Source organism: Diorhabda sublineata, chromosome 9 (assembly GCF_026230105.1).
Source record: "Diorhabda sublineata isolate icDioSubl1.1 chromosome 9, icDioSubl1.1, whole genome shotgun sequence".
In the NCBI taxonomy this organism is placed as follows: domain Eukaryota; kingdom Metazoa; phylum Arthropoda; class Insecta; order Coleoptera; family Chrysomelidae; genus Diorhabda; species Diorhabda sublineata.
In genome coordinates, this window is record NC_079482.1 from 19,771,815 (window position 1) to 19,792,027 (window position 20,213).

General features: G+C 28.4%; 1 protein-coding gene across 1 annotated transcript; it reads right to left on the reverse strand.

Annotated features, from left to right (window-relative positions):
- Positions 1-1,248: 1,248 nt before the first annotated feature.
- LOC130448827 (DENN domain-containing protein 5B) lies at positions 1,249-20,213 on the reverse strand. Its single transcript, XM_056786367.1, has 19 exons — positions 19,881-20,213; positions 19,723-19,832; positions 18,048-18,224; positions 16,957-17,198; positions 16,829-16,901; positions 15,646-15,868; positions 15,355-15,489; positions 14,399-14,598; positions 12,214-12,516; positions 11,109-11,496; positions 9,677-9,873; positions 8,882-9,237; positions 8,137-8,387; positions 6,426-6,565; positions 6,232-6,350; positions 5,874-6,085; positions 5,525-5,704; positions 5,043-5,238; positions 1,249-3,950 (listed from the first exon to the last, which is right to left on the reverse strand). The coding sequence occupies exons 1-19, from the start codon at positions 19,954-19,956 to the stop codon at positions 3,752-3,754; spliced, it is 3,777 nt and encodes a 1,258-aa protein (XP_056642345.1). The 5' UTR covers positions 19,957-20,213; the 3' UTR covers positions 1,249-3,751.

Genomic DNA, 20,213 nt, shown 5'->3' on the forward strand with positions numbered 1-20,213 from the left:
TTTATTTTAACTCTATGCATTAGAAACTCATTTTTAGTGTCCTTATGGTGCAGGCACAAGAGAAAATTCACAGATGCACAATAACGATGGTTCACGTACGATTAAATAGTTTTTGTCTACATCTTAAATGATAATACCATTTCTAACATAGAAAATAGAGCTCTAGAGAATAGTGTTGATTGACTGCTTTTACTATGCTTGGTGTACCCCATAGATAACTTTTATACGGAGCCCGAAGCTTGTAACTTTCCCTGGATTTTCGTAATTCTAGAGAAAATATATCAATGGCAGATCTAGTCAAATGTTTTCAAAATTTTTTTTTTTGGAATTTTTAAAATTGTCTACCACAATGTCAACTGCGCGATAATGCTTGCAATTGTTAGTTTCCAATAGTAATAATAGTATATATTCAAATTTTAAAGCGGCAGACGCGGTCAAATGGATTCAGAGTTCACCAAAAATTGATACTTGTCTTACCTGATCGTTAGTCGCAACTACCACTTTGACTCTGTGAGTCCCCACCTCATATATGGTAGGTATAAGGGCCTCTATGTAAAAAAATTCAGGTCTGGTCTAATATATATAGCCCACGGGCTTTTAGTCTTGGCAATAAAAGTAGGTATTCAATTATATATGGATTTTCATTTCCCGATATAAATTATTACAACTATTGTTCTCATTATCGGTTATGCTGGTGCTTGGCGAAGAGAAGAGCTCACTAAGATGTTCTCATAGAAAAAAGATAATATTTTTATTATATCTATACTTAAAACGAAAAGCATTATGTCCAGGCTATTTCAAATTACAGAGGGGTTATGGATTAAAATTATAGAAAATATATTAACCAGAGACCTACTACCTTAAACACATAAACTCTTAATATTAACTTATCATAGAGGCTATTGCATTAAAAGTCTAATTCGCATAAAAATGGCATCTGTTGAAGAGGGCTACATTGATAATTCTATAAAGAAAAAAATGGAAATTATCTCAACGATCAAAATCATTTTCTTCAGGTTCATTTGATACAAACAATCATCCTGCAGAATTGAAGCTACTAGTGACCAAAACCTTGGACAAAACTTCATGTCAACTGAAAATCCACCAAATATAACTGTGAATGCAAAAGACACAGCAATTGTAACCATCAAAGTACTCACTGACTGTACGATTCACAATTAATATGTTAGACTTATGTTAGTTTTTTGTTTCCTTGAGTTACTCATTTAATTAGACACCATATATCTCTTCTGTTTAATAAAACAACATTTATTTAAAATACTCGTTTCAAATTTACAATAATTGATCATATACACAAGAAAAAATACACAATCACAGCTGAAATTTGAGGTTGTGTTCAAAGCTTTCAACTGCCTCTCTACTATCTACAAAGTATATATTTCTGTCAAAATAATTTCAAATTATGCGTATCTTACTGAAGTTCAATACAACACCCAACTGCGTATCGTACTTACTACGTGCAAAATATAAAAAAGATATTTAATGAAATGAAATTTTTGGGCAAACATTGTGCGAGTATGTTTGATTAAAAAAATAAGTGTGGCAAATTAAACACCAAAGTTTACTCTTTTTAATATATACTCCGGGCTTTCGAATAATTATGCATTCATCATTGGGGACTGAAATTATGGTCAAGTACAATATAGAAAAATATATAACTGTATAACTATGCTAAGCAATTTAATGGTTGGTGTTCTGTCTTTAATTTTAGTAGATACACATTTAAATGTCAAATTTTGTGTTTAAGCTATCTTAATATTATGTTGTTTAAAGATTCCTGAACGATTAGGAGTAACAGATTTATGTATAGTAAAGGTGTGTGAATAGGTATGAGTTCTCATAAAAAAGATTGAAAAATATTTTTGGATTCGTCTCGCGAAATATTGGATTAGAAATTTTAAAGACTAATATTTTCATCTGTTTGATTAAATCGATTTTAGTGTAAAACAGTAAATTTTCATATATGTCAAAAGAAGAACATTCTTTCCAATTTTTAATAGAATAATATCAAGCATATAGGAAAAATACTCATACGCCAGGAATAAGAGAACAACAACAGTTAATTTATCTGTAGTAGGTTAGTACACATTTTTTTAAATAATGAAAAAGTAGACAGCTGAAGACAACACTAGCAAGGACTGCTGTTTGGTTCCTGTAGTTAAACACCTCACTCAAAAGCAGCAGTAGAGCATTTTAAAACTTATAATATATACAATTTATTATATTATACAAATTTATACAATATAACTATTGTATAAATACCTTTTATGTGTACACCGTATCTTTTTTCACCGATCAGCTGTTATTGTGCTCCAATTTAGACTATAATTCTATATATAATTAATATAATTAATTTTTTGCCGCGAATAATTACATTAGTTATTCTATTATGTACAAATAAAGTATATTTGATTTGTTTAGTGAATGAACTAGTTTATTTCCAATGTTCACCCAAAAATAAAAGGTTTAAATTTCTATACTGTTAAATTCCGCTATTTGAATAAACATATCAAAAATCAAACACGTTTAATAAACAGGGTCAAGTTCTAAAACCATACAAGTCATCCCCTTTTTTATTTGTCATTTCTAATCAAATTTATTTCATAAAAAACTACCAATGAAAATACATTCCTTACAACGATTATTAAAACTTTGCATGCCAATAGTCTATGTCAGCGAGATCAATGTTACAAAGTTTTACAAAGTTGTTCCAAACTATGATTTTAGACAAGTACAGTTTTTGAACCCACCTATACAATTATACAAAAACAAATATAAAATTTAATTCACCTGAATATCAGCCAAAGTAATTAAAAAGTGTTCAAAAGATTATTAATATCCTTCATATCCAATTATCATTAAATAATGCATAATTACAAAACCAATATTATAAACGAATACAAATCAAGAAAAAAATAATAAACATAGCCTCATCTTGAACAGTTTTAAATAAAAATATGAATCTCATTTTAAAAACACAACAGCTGAAGATTATCAAAAAGAGAAAATAGAAAAAAAAATTAAAAGCTCGAGTCAAATCAGTTAATTAAATTTCCTCATCATAATTTATATTTCATAGAGTTGAAATAGTAGTGATTTTAGGTCTTTTATAATTCGTAATAAATCATTGTAATAAATAATTATATTAGAATATTTCACTATACTTAAATATAAATCACCAAAAAAATAAATAATTGACATGCTGTTTACATAGGACAGAGATCTCAATATTTACAAAATAGATTAAGAATTCATCAATATGATAAAAAAATAAGACCGCATCAACAAACTAAGAAATATCAGAACAAAAGCATACATTTAATTACAAAAAATCGAAAATTATCAAAATAGAGTCCAATTAGTAAAAGAGAGAACTGCTAAAAATAGTTCACATGCATAGGAATGAGAAAGATGTCAATGATAATAAAGACCTAAACAATTTGAGTAAAATTTATAAATTTCAACGCAATCATGAATAATTTAATAAAGGACTGCCGTAGGTGAAAACTTCAACTTGATGTAACAGTTAAAAGCTCATAATTATGAAAAATAAACTAGGTTAATAGGTTGAAATGCGTTTGAAATTTGAAATTCATCGACATTACAGCTCCAACCTCCTAGGATTCAAGTAAATCGTAAATTTCGTAAGCGTTCTAATGCCATTTTATTATTTTCAGTGTAAATGTTACATGTTGTTGTTTGTAACTTAATATCATGGTTATAAACTATTTTATATATGAGACAACGGCGAAGAAATTCCATCAGACACAGTTTTTTCAAGAACTACATCCAAATCATCCAATGGTAATAGAATTTGCCAGAGAAAAGTTAGTAGACCTTTCTTTCGTAGAAATGAGTTTTCTTCATACATCTCTGATGTGACTTTACACTTTGACATTGGTATTAACATTCTATGTAGTAGATGTTCTCTGTAAATAATAGTAACATAATGTATTAAAAAATAAGTTACTTTCTTGCTTTGCATATAGTTAATTCATAATTAGAATGTACTTGAATTTCTGAAGAGTAAAATAACACGAGTATAACCAGAAATGTGTGACTGCTGCACTACTAAAATATTATTTCGCCTTTGCATTTCCACGAGCATGCTTGTATAAATGCGGGGTCTAGTATCAAAATGTATAATCTCCATTTTTGTTATTTTGTAGAACATTGTAGAACTAACACCATAATATAATATTGCAGTAACTAAAACATGATAAATAAACGAGGAAATTTCATTCAATTCCTTAGCATGTTCAATTTCTGTCCAGCAAAAGCTCGTGACTGTTTAAGGATTAAGTTTCTCATGCGGGTGTTTATGCACAACTGTGCAGCAGTACAAATACATAGTGTATACTTCGTGATTGGGTAGTTTATGCAACAGTTAGGAAAAACTTACAATCAAAGCAATTTTTGTACTCGTTTCTTTGTAAGTAGTGTATCTATGTTCGAACATTATTTTATTCTCTTAGATAAGTTGAGTATACATCTGTATGTAATATGCTCAAGCCTATAAAATCCAATTCTCATAATTGATTGTTTTAATATTACCAGATTATTTACAATATTTCACATAATGATTCTTTGTTTCAGCATATCGAGAGAAAAGTTGCTATTAGATTTAGAGATATCAAGTGCAACGTTTCTCTTTTTCCATCGTATTTTTGGACCAAATTTAGAATCATTTATTTTGTCGTCACTATCTGAATTGATTTTATATATAAACATTTATGGATGTAACTTTTCGGGGGTTTCTTTTTCTTTCTTATAGATCAACAATAGCAGAATTTTTATCTCATTATTCTGGTATTATTTTTATCCTCCAAGCTTCCCTCCACATTCAAATCTCCAAGCTATTTCAACATTACTGAGATTTATCTCATATTCAATATTAATATGCAATATCCTCTTTTTCTTATTCAAGACGAGCTGTCACCATCGAAAATGTATAAAAACAATAAGCATTAATTGCAATTTAATGAATAAAAAACAGTAAATATAATTTTTCATATACATACCTAACACTAAGACAAATAAACTGTTGAAATTTACCATCCTTCCCCAAAGTTTTACTGGTTTGGTTAATTTCTTCAATTAAATGACAGTAGCATCTCCAAACTGCAACTGTTTCTTGATGATTTTTTTCTAGACTGTGCGTTCGATTACCTGATACTTCTTGTAATAATTCTAATTCAAATTGTTCTTTGACTCTCACTAAAACGTACAATAAGAAAATGTACTTCACAGTAATAACTTCATATTTTTTCAAAATATATTTTGATAAAAACTAAACAAGTCGAAATGCAAATTTTCATGTCTTTGAAAAATTATAAAAGAAACTAATTTTAAATCAGAAGAGACGTAAAATCAAGAACATTTAGAAGCAGAAATTACAATGTTTTTAGTTGGAAAAAATTATCAACGCAGTCCAAATGCGAGTGGAATGTTAAGTTTGTAAATCAATAACCATAGATAAGTTATAACTCAAATTAATACTTACCAAAATAGTCCCATAAATAATGTTTTCCCATAAAAAGCCTTGCAGATTTGAAACCTAACAAGAAAACCTTTTCTAAACATGAAACTAGCCCATTATCACTACAAATGAGTGCTGTCAAGGTTGTATGACGTTCTGATGTTCTTCTGTGGTGCCATTTTATTATTTTATTAACACAATCACCTATAATCGATAAATATATTATAAATAATATTAAATAAAGATATGTTTGATTATTTAATTCAGGAATATCGCTAATTTCGGTTTTTTTCAGTTTTCTAAATTTATTATTGTTTATTTCTCATTTATATACCATTGGTAGAACTAGAATTTTATAGTAAAATAGGTGTACCTAACATATGCTGAATTTGTGACGATTTCATTTCTGTCCTTGGAGCAATCGCAGGTGATCTTGATCTAGGTGTAGAACGCCCTAAGCTACCCGTACTGGATTTTACTGTTATATCTTCAAGTTCTTCCTTTTTGGACATCAAACTACCAACCAATAGCCTTTCTGTTGAACCATCATCTACTCCTCTTCCCAACCAACGACCACATGGAAACCTAAAAGATTAATTGCCATTTTTATAAGCTCCAAATGGAAATGCATACATATATTTTGCATTTGATTTTTCCCCACTATTTAAAATTATTATTGTATCAGTCTGCATAAAATTCTTATGTTTAAACTGGATTTTGGAAACACTTACTTGTATGTGTGCCCAGAAATATCATTCCTAACAATAATGTAATCAATCATCCATTTAGCATATAACCCAGAATTATCATGTCCAATTCTAAATGTTGTAAGAACTCCCAAATTTTTGTGCTACAAATATTAAACACCCAAACATTATAAAATTCAACAATGAATAGTCAATTATGAAATCAAAAATACTCTTACTTTGATTTTAAAGTTTAGTGTAGCTTTAGGAATTACTATACGAGTTGTTTCTGATAGTGTACCAGATAGAACCATCCAGACATTTGCTGAAGATGTTGCTCCTTTTTTATTTGGTACTATTACAATACGGTATGGTATCACTGAAACAGAAAGATCTTCCCAATATTTTTGTTGCTAAATCGTCCTGGTCTCTTTTCATTAGTTTTTTAAAAACTAGTTAAAAATTCAAAGTTTGAATTTAATTAGGTTTTTATCAAAAAAATAGAACATTGCAAAAATAAATATTGAAAAATTGATAACAAAAACAACCTGTTGATAAATATATACACAAAATAATATCAAATTGGATCAAAAATATAACCGAATTCCCAATTGAGTGAATCAAGTTTTATTCTTAGGTCCCAACTTCACAAAATAATCCTACCTCCAAAGAATTACCTGTGGCAAATATCTTATGAATATTTGAATAACGAAACTAAAAATAAGATCTATAAACAATTCAGAAATAAAACAGAAACTGAACATCAAAATATAAAACATTTTTCCATACCATATTTACAAGGACTTTCCCAACAACTATTGAATCATTTCAATAAATATGATATTGAAATATTTCACTAAACTAAAACTAAAACACCAAAAAATGATTATATATCAAGTGCCTTGTACTAAATTTGACGCTGTCTACATAGGGCAGACATCTCTTATTTATAAAATAGATTAAAAGGTCATCAATATGATAAAAAAAATAGAACTTCATTAACAAATCAAGAAATATCAAAAAACCCACATTCTATTTTGAAAATTCCGAAATTCTTGAAACGAAATCAAATACAAAGAAAAGAGGACTTTTAGAAATTGTTCCCATACATAGGAACGAGAAAGCTGTCAATGATGAAAATATTTAAACAATTTGATTGAAATTTTTAATTCTATTATAATTATAATTCAACTATGAATAATTTAATTGATCACTGTTACATACTTTTATCGTATTACAACTGAGAACGAGTACTTCTTGTGGTTATTTTCATTTTGATATTCACACTGTAGGTAATATATTGATTAATATAATTACGCAAATTGTCAATGTTGAGTAATATGTTTATAAAGACCAAAATAAGTCAAAATTTTCATTTTTTGCCACAGAATTACCTTCATAATTTACGTTTTTAGTATGTCAACATTCGAAAGTTTAATTTGCTGTTCCTTATGTGTGATGTAATCCGATTGATGAGTGACTTTTAAATTGATCAATGTAGTTTTTGTCACAATTCAATTAGATTTTACTAATAATAGAATGGATTATAGCGTGCTATTTATTAACAATTCTTATATTATGTCGTCTAAAGAATTCCGAAAAATTTAGTAATTGATTTTATACCAGAGGCATAAATAGGAATGGCTGTAAATATCATTATGCCAGGTGAATTATACAAAGTTTGAAGAAAATATCTTTCATTTCACATCAAACTCTTCATTTTTATATTACCACGCAAAAAGATTGCATGAATAGGTTGGCTGCTATGGGCGAACAATTTGATATGTTTCTAAAACTGATAATTTCTAACTTTACACAAGTCATTCATTTTGTAGTTATAGTAGTAGTGTAGTAAATAACAAGATTGTTAATTCAAATATAATTAGTGATAATGCATTCGCTAACATATTCATAAGCAATATACAATGAATTCAAACAAATATTTCTTACCAGTTGTTACATAGGTGCATGTGAAACAGAAGTAATCAACGGCATTTAAAGAGAGTAAATGATAAAGAAATTGTTCACGTTCTTCTTCAGAACGTACAAATGCTTGTCGTTTGTAAAGAGCTCTAAGTAGTGTCTGATCGGAAAGCAATGTGCGTAAATGTTTTGATAGTTGTTTCTTCTCTAATGCTAGTCGTACCCATACACGGGCCATTCCTATAGCTGTCTTAACGTCTGTCATGGATTGAATATTCCTAAAAATTTACGAAATATTAAAAAATACATTGAACGAATAAAATATTAAGTAAGTTAAATGACCATGGTATTGTTTTCAAGTAAACTTTAACTATGCGTAGTTTTTAGTCTTACAAATAAAATTTTTTGTCATTTAAAAAGAGTTCATCTTTACATCCTCCAAATAGAAGAGGAAAGATAATTCAAGCAATATGCAAATACAGTTATAGGCAATCGACTTTAACAGACTAAGACCATAGCTTGGTAAAATAAACGAGCTTAAGATACCAAAATGTATTTTTGTTGGTGTAATGGTAATTATATTTTAGTTGCTTACAATCATAATCAAGAGCTCAAAGTATTCAGTAATAGGAGGAGACAATATTTTATTCAATATATGGGAGATTTAAAATTCTATAAGATGGACAACGCGAGAGCAGATCTGCAAGATAATGGGGGGAAACCCGAATTTCTTATAATCTTATTTAATTATGTAATGATAATTTCAACTTACCCTATGTCGAACAATATAGAAGATGGCAACTCGGGTAATTCTGATCTTAATTTGGAATCTTCGAACTGACCTGTCCAATTTTCTAAATTAGTAGTCAACTCAAATTCGCCATTATCTTTTTTAGGTATATATTGATATTTTTCTTGATAGGCAAGTAAATGAGACCATAGCGCCGATTTATTCCTCTTTTTTTGTAGGCCATGGGACCACACTCTTTCGAGAAAGTCGCATAACGATGTTATTAAAGTGGTTTCTTCAATGGCTCCGAAACTGTCTGTCACGTTACTACTAGATAAGGTCACTCCTTCTGACCCTAATTTGGCAAGTAACATTCTCTTTGTTTTCACCTTACAGTCCTAATAATTGTTATATAGTTACCATATTTATATGCTAGTACTTAAATTGGAACGCAGTCCTCGCTAACTAGTGAATGATATGAATGAATATAAATGTTTTAGTTATGGGAGTACGGCAAATCAAACATTAAAGTACTTTTTTTAATATATATTCCGAGCTTTCGAATAACTAAGTATTCATCTTTAGAGAATCAATAAAATGACGGTAAACGGTGGTAAAATATATTTTTCATAAAATTTTAAAATCGTTACATTTAGCTTTTGCAATGACTTACTTTGTTAAAAAAACATCTGCAAGCTCCAATATATTGGTTTTTGTTCTAACTAGTCAGCAAAGAGTATCCGCATATATATATATATATATATATATATATATATATATATATATATATATATATATATATATATATATATATAGACATATAATAAATGAACTTACTTTTAGAAGCTTATCAACAAAACTCCAATTTTTATGTGCTATAACAGCTGGTGACATATCCTGACTGTTGGAACTTTTTGAATGTCTTTCATTAGGCCCTTCAGGTGGTTTTGAAAAACTCAATCCTGTTTTAAAAGTACTAGCTCTTGGAATGCTTCCCTTATTGAGTACTGGTGTTTTATTCAATATATCCTTATCTAAAATTAGATTGATAAAAATAATCAATATCAAACAAATTGAAAATGGTGAAAGATGGATGAGACTTCTAGGCAATAAAATCATTACTCAACCTCTACATTGCTGTAGAGATTCGATCTCCTGAAAACAAGAACAAGAATCTAAGTAAAACTTGCTTGAAAATTTTACATTTATCTACCCTCCGATGTTCTACAAAAATAGAAGATCTGACTGCTTTCTGTGATATTTTCTGCAGATTATGAAGTAATCAAATCTTTTTTATTCAGTACCGCTATCCTGAGCTATATTTAAAATTTTTAACAACAAGAAAAATTACCCAAAGATTTTCAAACAACTGTCAACTAAATTTATATTGAAATACTCTTATAGTAAAAAATCTTTATACTTCCAAATCGTCTTGATTTTAGGCCCCTTCTGATTTAAAATTAGTTTTTGTATAATTTTTCAAAAACAGATAAAAATTGGACGTTTCGACCTATTGCGATCTCTTAGATACCTAAATAAAAATAATTATGTCAGTTAAATACCTCAATAATGAATTTTGATCTACGGAGGTTCAATTCTTTCGTTCAATTAATCAATATTTCTAGCATACGTGATTTTGAATATTGACTTCGGAATCCCATAAATTTCAAGTTTTTACATGAATTAATACAATTTAAAGCCACCGCAAATCTTAATTAGTAATTACCAGACGTTGAATACATACATAAGTATTCGAAAGCTCGGAATATATATTAAAAAGAGTACACTATGGTGTCTGCCACACTCCCATTACTTAAACGTTTATAAACTAGTTAGCAAAGACTGCGTTCCAATTTAAGTACTAGTGTATAAATATATGTCGGAATATATATAAAAATTGGTCTACTTTGGTGTGCCTTCCGAGCTTTCAAATACTTATGTAGATCATATCAAAATATTATAAAAGTATAACAATAATAAAAATCACTACAGTAATTAGTTAAGACTTGCGGTGTTTTAAATTTTGTAATATGTTTTTAAAAACACTAGGTTCATCAATTCCGAAATTCAATATTCAAATTGACGCTTGATATTAATCATTTTGATTCTGATTAATTTAGAAATTTTTATTGGTTCAATTATTACACGTAAATGTAACTAATACACTCCTTTGTGGATAGCCACTATTACATTTTGTCCAGTCAAAGTTTCATTTTTCAATTAAGTAAAATATTACTAAACAAAAATATGTAATACATAAACTTATTACCTAAAATAGGAAATTGTCGACCATTAATAACTCTGCAATTCATAATTTCTCTTGGTAATGGAGATTCAAAATCAGGACATGCCAATCTTCTATCAATCAGCTTCTGAGTATCATGAACACTGATGCATGGCTCATAACATAAAGATCGCATATGATTCTCTCGATCGTACCTATTTTTTAATAATTTTATTCTATTATCGAATATCAATAGATTACTGTCACATTCACCCCATATTGACAATATTTTGTTATCAATTAAAGTAGCAAACATCTGAGACTCTAGAAATCTCCACAAAAACATTCGATCTTGTTCAGGCTGATCAGATAAAAACGAAGCTTTATCAAAATTTTGCATCGAATCTCTATTGTTAAACCAGTCTTCTTTATCCTGAAAATAAATATTTAAAAATAATCAAATCTTCAAAAGTCCTGATACCCTTTGTAAATAGGATATTTTATAAATATATAAATAAAATTGAAGCAAAAATTTGTTTGTATAACTTCATCTGTAAATATAAATCAATTTCAAAGTTTATGTCTATACCTTATCTGATTATCCAGTTTGAGTGAGCAAGAATAGTATTTTGATAAATCAGATGCTTGCTCAACGTTTAAATATATCATGAACTGTTCATGGTTAATATCAACCTATGCATAGAGAGAACAACAGTTCAAGCTGCTTTTTGTTAAAATGTTAGAGGGTTTCATTTTTGTAGCCCTGTATATCGATATATGATTCACTAACTCTTTGAATAATTAGATTTCAGTTTCATCAGATACATAGTTCTGAAAACATTTGTATTTTGTGATCCTTCAACAATATTTTCAAAATTATATAAAGCCAAAGACGGCAGTAATCCGAAAGATAAATTTGATGTGATGAAAAGTCTTTTGTACTCAACAGTACATATTAATTGTTGATAGATTGTAAGTAAGTCAACCTTAATATGATTTTAGATATTTCAAACTAGTGTAGGTTTTTTATAAGAAATACTTTTTTTAATATATATTTAATATTTTTCAAGATTTAATATATATTCAAAAGCAGATGAGTATCCAGATTAATTTATCTTTCATCATTATATAAAATGTATTAAGTGATTACCTGATTGGGAAATATCACAAAATTTTCATATGATTGAAATATATGCACGAATCTATTCAAAAATATCTCTCTTATGGCATTATTAAATTTGAGATCTTCACTATAGGAATCTGAAGGATGATTTGCTTTTGGTTCTAAAGTCACTCCCGTTCTCCGCACAATATCGGCAATTCGTTGAAGAGCTTCTGACCTAGCAGATCCAGGGGGAGATGGTGGTCGTTCAGTTTCGAGAGTATCATGTATAGACAATTTTCTTAGATTGTGCGGTCGGCTTGGTAATGTGCTACTTCTCGAAATAATGTCCTAAAAATATATGAAATATTATTATACACAGTGTGATCTAAAACCTGCCAAACTTTCTAGTTTCATTTAATAATAAATGGTTTATAGCTTTGAGAAGGTATATTTTTCGTTCAAATAACAAAATTATGTATGTTATAACAAGAACGGTTTTTCAGTTGCTGGACAAAACCAAATATTCATTTTGTTAAAAACAAAAAATTGTAAGTGTACAAAGCTTATGATGATGATCGCACGATCAATGAAATGCAGAACATCAAAACTTAGTTGATGGAAACAATAGAAAAAATGTGGATATATATTCGCTGTTAGAATAAAAATACAACAATTAAAATCTTATAGTACAATCTACACCATTTTAACCAAAAACTATTTAAAAGGATGATCACATTCATTTATATATGTAGTTCGTAAAAAATAAAAGTTATTAACTATTTTAACCAATCAGAAAATAGGGAATTGTAATCAACGATTTGTTTACAAAAATAACTATTCAATGGATTCAGAATGCTTAAACTAAATATCATATAAATCGCATCTCCGCTAAAATAGTGTCATAACTCACAAAATTAGAAAATCTCTTGATAGAAAACTTGAAAATCTCATCTTAAATCATGTCAAGTAAATAGTTATCATTGCAGTAACTTTGTCAGTTTTTGAGTTATCATCCGAAACGTGAAAAATAAAACATTTAAATAAACAATAGTTGATAAAAGAAACAAATTACATTTAATACCACATACAATTAAAACGTAATATGTCTATTTAAATCTTGATTGCTTTGGAAATTATGTTTTTTGACAAATAATAGTTTCATTGTGAATTCCTACAATCATCAGTATCATTATTTATATATAGTTTATATATTTTATTATGTAACATGCCAAAAAGAATAGTAGGAGAGAAAAAAATTGAAATAATGCATCTTTTAGGAGACAATAATATAAGTATCAGTTTGTAGAATATTCAGTGCAAGACAAGTGGATCGTTCTAGCTGTGGTATGAAAGACACATTTAGAGAAAATATTTAATGAAACTGCTTCAACATCACATCATCTATTCCTATGTAAAGGAGAAACAGAAATAAATTATTTTAAAAAGGAATCTTATACCAGTTTATGAAATACCAGAATAAATAGAGTGTTCAAAGAGAAACCAATGTTCCACAACTAAAAAGATTCTTATTATGTATCTAATTATTTCCAAACAATTTAATATATGTAAAACAGGTAAATATTTTGTGTATTGCATTATTATTCGTAATTCTGGAATTTCTGGAACCTTTATTCTTACAAAACACACTGATTACACTACCACTACACTCACCATTAAACTGAGGCACATATCAATAACCAAGTTAACGTAATAAATATTTTACCTAGAGGATACTGCTTATAGTAATATTTATGGTAGAAATAAAGAACTTTTAAGATAAGCAGAAGAAGCCTTTGAGTTCATAAAGCATCAGTATAGGGGGTCAAACCATAGTTTTTTTTTATAATTTCTAGAAAGTATTCCTTCACAACTGCATTAAGAGATTCATGTTTATTGTAAATGGTGAGTGAGATAAAGATTATAGAAATATTTTTGGACCCATGGTGTGTTTCAAAAAAAGATCGGGCCTGGATGTCCAATATTTATTGATTTTGACTAATTAATCACATGTTAGATCGCAAAAAAATATTAGGCCTATAGTGGTCTAAGCACTGATGCGAAATGAGAAACTAGGCTTAAAAAATACCAGAATTAGTTTGTTTATATCAATTATGTTAAAAACATAAGTATGTTTCCCATTAAATGATAGTAATTAACTGGGTATATAACATTGCAAAACTATTTTTCGAAAAACGGTTGAGTACTTAGTTTTATTTCGGTTAAAACTTACCTGAGTATTTCTAGTATATTCAGTGTTAGGAATGTGAACACTATATTTGTCCAAAACGGATAAAATTTCAGCAGTAAAAGGTTCTAAATGTGGAAAAGCTGCCATCTCTTCTGGTAATTGTACTTTACATTTATCTATATCTACATAACATAGATTAGCTTCTGAGGCCACCTTTATATTTTCTGATGTTGCATAGAGTCCTTAAAAATAATAAAATTAGTTATCCATTATGTTTATACAATATTTTTGTAATACCAACTACCCGACGAACAATAGATATAATATTCATTTGCTATTTGAAATGCCTAGAAACACTTTCACTTAGGTTTGCAAGATTCAAGCTGATAAAGTGTACAGAAGAAATGCGCAAGTTGATGCACTCCTTGTCAAGGGGGATACCAATACCAATTTGAATGTTTTACGCCGTTTTAGTTTCTTACACAGTCACGATTTTGTCAAATTCTAATGAGCCACTGACTTGGTACCAGGAGGAAGAGGTTCGACAAAATCATTTCATTAAAGTCGTTATTCTAAGTATGAACTAAATCACAATATAAAGTAACACTTTAATTTATTAAAATGCCACTGGTGTACTGACTGACTTTACAACACAATAAAAAGAAATTTTGCCCATGCGAGTCTAGTCTGTTGTTTATGTTACGCTCACAGAAGAAATACAAATATTTTAACGGCTCGGGGATTCCCCGTCTCGCGCTCGAAATTATTTAACTTTCATAGTGTTGCCAGACGATCCCGGATAATGTCCATAAAGTACTACTCACTCACCTAACTCGCGCAAGTGTGTGAAAATAAATAACTAAAAAAAGCGGAACTGAATAGAAGAAAAAATAAAGAAAAGTATTTTCTAGAAGTAAAATAAAGATAAAGTGTTCAATTATCTAATCAACCAATTATAATTATTTACTTTTAGTGACAGATCAAATTTGTATACTCACCCATCAAATAAGGGACAGGGGCGTCCAAAAAGTGATGCAATGATGCAGGCATTATTGGCACATACACATGAGGCCAATTAAATGGAAATAACAAAGACATAACGCTTTCTGCAACAACCATCAATTTTTGAGGATCTAAAACAAGAATCAACATATTCATGTATTGTATGTGATTTTATTCATTTTTATAGTTACATTTCTCTTAATTATTATGATCATGTTTGCCAAATAGTTACAAATACACTGTTTAACAATATTAGTGGAAAACATTTATCGTGCTATTATACAAACCTGTACTCCGTAATAGAACCTGGTACTCTAGTAAGAGACAAGTGAACAGCTGCACAATAATATCAACTCCTAGCCATAAAAACATCAGTCTTAAAGGATAATCATGATGGGGAAGTTCATACGGGGGTAAAGTATTTTGTATTATGACATTTGATAGAGGTAAATGAGGATCTGCAGGTGGCAAGTGAACCAACAAACTTTTACCAGGCGCTGGTAACTGAACCTGAAACAGATTATTTAAATCAACATTAAATATACAAAAATTATTCGAGGTGATATTTTTTTATTTGTCTATTGCAAATAAAATACAGAAAAAGGTAACACATTTTTTGCTTCAAGTATTATTCTAGCTTTCCGACATTACAAATTTTGTGCTGCTTTCCTTAAAAAACAGTGTATCCAAAATATAACCGATTACCCAATAAAGTCTGAGCAATATATCTTCATTCATTTGCTTTAAAGAATAATAAAGCAGTTCTTCAAATCATATGTCAGACAAATGTCTCAATTTCTGAATACAATATTTACTACTACCATTACATATTCATAATTACACTCTCTGGCACGCGTTTTGATAAACAAATTATTGTCTTAAGAGACCTGATATCAATATATATTGGTATATTCTGTTGTAAGTCAATGATAGATTACGAAAAGTTAAGTTTTCTAATTTATAGATCTTTTTATCAAGGCACTTCTGAACAATAATGGTATTAAGATATATTTAACACTATTTGCGTTCAGCTAAGTCATGATGATTAATTTTTACTTTTTCAAACTTACAAATATAAAATAAAAATAATATCAAAATAGAAATCAGTTTTAACAAGTAAAATTGATTTTTCGTTAGTTATTAAAACACAAAAATATGTACCAGCCATCTATCAAATTGTTCGTAGTTGTTCATATAAAAATTTACAAAATATCTGCCTATGTAAACGGCATCACAATCAGTATAAGGTACTTGATATATATTACTTCTTTTGTTTTTTTTTTGTTTTAGATTTTAGTTTAGAGAAATATTTGGATAATGTATTATATGTATATATATTATATATAGATTTATTTTCTTCAAGCTTTGAATTGAATATTTTTTTGACTAAAACTACTTGAGTTCTTAGGTTGATTTTTATTTGGATTTTATTAAGTAAATATTATTATTCACGACAAAATCAATACTCACTTCATATAACAAATTGAATACATAACTTTCCAAACTGAGACTATTTGTCATATTAGAATGTTTAGGAACACACCTAAAAATAAACAACAATAAATTACATAATACAATCAATTTTGAAATAAACAAACCTATATAAATTTTCCAAAAATACCCTCATGGCATAAACATAGCCACACTGACTGATTATACCAATACTTTTTGACACATACAACTTGTCTTTACAGATATCATAATAGGTTAAAGCTGCACCACTCGGATTATGACTCAGTTTGAAATATCTAGGTAAAGATTTTGACTGTGGTACTTTACTTTGAGGTGTTTGCATAGTATGTTCTTTCAGTCCACTTGACAATTCAGTGATATACATAGCCTATAAATAATATTTAAAATATATTAAAAATGATCATGCAACTAATGTCACTATCATGCTACCACATATTTGTGAACTTGACTTGTTTTGGTTTTTATCAATTTTTTGTTTTTCATTATTTAGTAGTATCCTTTCCTAATTTCAATAGTATAAATAGTATAACAATAATAGTTTCTTGTGATCTACACATATGCAATGAAAAAATCATGTGATACATATTATAGTTTAAATTTAATAGTGAAATTGAGTAAAACTATTATACTGCTAAATAGTTTGCAATACAAACTAATTCAATACCTTTGATAGATATTCATAATTTTGATTCTAATAACCAAATAATAATCAGGATTTTCGACAGTGTCTTTTGAAACCACCACATTCGCTGAACAACTAAATTTCAAATTTGTTAATCCCATTCTTCACTGCACAGATTCAAACCATGGGTTTATTTTAAAATAATAACTGTTCAAGAACTGAACCCTGGGGCACTCCAGAAATTGCATAAATTTTTATGAAGCTGATATAAAAAAATGGTAAATGAATCATTTAAGCTAATGTTGAATAGCTTAATGAGAAGAATATCGTAACCCAAGTAATCAAAGACACTGAAAAAATATGTATAGATAATATCAACCTGACTACCATTACCTAAGTATACTGCCGTATATTCCATTCAGCACATTAACTTCGAGAGTACAGATCTACCAGTATAAAAAAGTTTTGTGTACCAAAATAGATACTTTTTAATTAATTTACCTAAATATATGGAGCATATGTTTGAATATCTTATATAAATTCCAATAACATCTATTTTATTTCATTATACAAATCCTCAAACCCAACACTTACCTGCAATGTATGCATTGCTTCTCTGATATCTCGATTTTGTACTTCTTCATAAAATATTAGACTGAATCCATAATATCTTTTCCCATCTTCTCTTGTTATAACATAGGAATGAAAATTTGGAGCTTGAGTTACCGAATGCTTTTGAGTACGAAATTTGAGTCCAGCTGGCAAAGAAAACTGGAAAGCATTTTGATTTCTTGTTAAAACAATTACGAGAAAGAATTATTTTAAAGTAACCAAATATTGATCTGTACATTTATAGACTTAATTTACTTATGGAAGTAGTTTTTGGAAGCAAGCAATACTTTCATAACAAATTTAAAGGTTCTTAAGATACACTGATTTACATCATTTCTGAAGCATTCTAAAATATCAAACAATTTCATCTGAAGCCTTTAGATCTCGCTGGTTCAATAACATTTCAAGTTGATAAAACCCTGATCTATACAATATTGTATATTAAACTTTGAGGAACATACAGAAATTATTGATAAGAATAAAATATGTAGCTTAACAAATCAGAAACTTGTAACTTGCCATTCAGATTATTAGATTTTTCTTCAAACATTTTGAATATTCCTTTGTTCACGTTTTTCGGCGCAGTAGTCACTTCTGATTTATTTATTCTAAAATCCGAGTTTTTGAAGAAATTAATTTGTTATCGACCTCCCACTCCATTAGAATAATTCAATAAAACTCCAGTTTCAGTGCTTAAACTTCCTATATCTATCTACACTCTAAAAGTCTTAAAATCAAAGTAAATTTAGTAAAATTTGTGGTGATATTATCCTTTATATACTCTGGAAAGTTTTTCTTATATCTTTTTAATATTGCTTTTTATATAGTGCTCACAACATTCCAGTTATCTTTATTAATTTCCTTTTATTATATACAAATTTTCTATTTTTATTTGAATTCTTATTTTCTATTTAATTCGGAAACAGAACGAATAGAAAGTTGTTTTTAATTTATAACTGTATTTATTCATTGTGCTCTTTTGGATATGCAGTTAATGCAAATTTATTATTTTTTTTAATAAATTCATTTATTAAATGAAACTTTTTTTATTGTTCACAGCAATAAATATTAATTTGGGGGATCGTGTCCAGAAATAATCAATTTAGTTTTTATTAATTTATTTGGCGTCCAGTTTAATAATAATTGTTCACCCCTGTAAGTACCATTTATTTATATACTTTAACTAAGGCCGATTATCCCTTCCTGAGAAAGTCTTTAGTCGGTGATGTAAGGTTACCAACTATAATATTGTCTTCAGATCAATTATATTTTTGATATTTAATACAAATAAAGCTCTTAAAATGCCCACAATAATAGGTCTAAACAAAACAAACCTTGAATTTTAGATATTATAGAAACATAAAATAGTGAAAAATAAAATTCCTCAAAATTAGCTAACAAGTTGAAAAAAAAATCAAAATATTTTTGTATGGGAATTTGATTTACTAAGAGAATATTCTAATTCTGATATTTCTCAGAATTCTCGTAGTTTCGACATTCTATATTATTTACTTCATGATTAAATTGATGTAAAAAATCATATAAAATGTGGATACTTGAGGAAATTGTTAAAACTCTAAACAATTAAACAATACAATTGTTTATTTGTACTATACAGCAGTAAATACTTCTTCAATTTAGTGTTGTTCCAACTTACCATACAAACAGCTGATTCATCAAAAGGATTTGATGAAACATTGTTGGGATAGTGTGCCAAAACTTTTCCTTTGTATGATCGTTCCAATGGAGAGACATGTAGATTATCCTCTGAAATATTCTATGACAAATAAACCTTTATTAAACTTAAGTACTTACCTGCGTATTTGTCTGATTCTAGTCCAGAATTATAGTCAAGTCCACATATTACAAAGTAGTCAATCAGTTTGCTCATTTCGCAAAAATAATATGAAAAATTCTCGGGGACTTCAACACAAATTATATTTCATTGAAACAGACAGGATACTTAAATATAAATTTCATTGTTAATGTATTTATTGATCTTGAAAATTTAATTCGTCTTTACTATTAACAATTGCTCTAATTTCATAATTTTAATTATCATCACAAAATACAAGTATCCTTTCTCTTACACTTTCAATTCAAATTGTCAAAAAACTCCCCTCCATTATATTAAAAGTGTATAGATAC

What these genes read in the sequence shown, in the direction of transcription:
- LOC130448827 (XM_056786367.1), bottom strand. Translation starts at nt 19,956, where the DNA reads ATGAGCAAACTGATTGACTACTTTGTAATATGTGGACTTGACTATAAT. An exon ending in TTTTTGGAAAATTTATATAG is followed by an intron (nt 16,902 to 16,956) that starts GTTTGTTTATTT and finishes GTTTATTTTTAG; the next exon opens with GTGTGTTCCTAAACATTCTA. An exon ending in TTATTTATGGGACTATTTTG is followed by an intron (nt 5,239 to 5,524) that starts GTAAGTATTAAT and finishes TGTACGTTTTAG; the next exon opens with TGAGAGTCAAAGAACAATTT.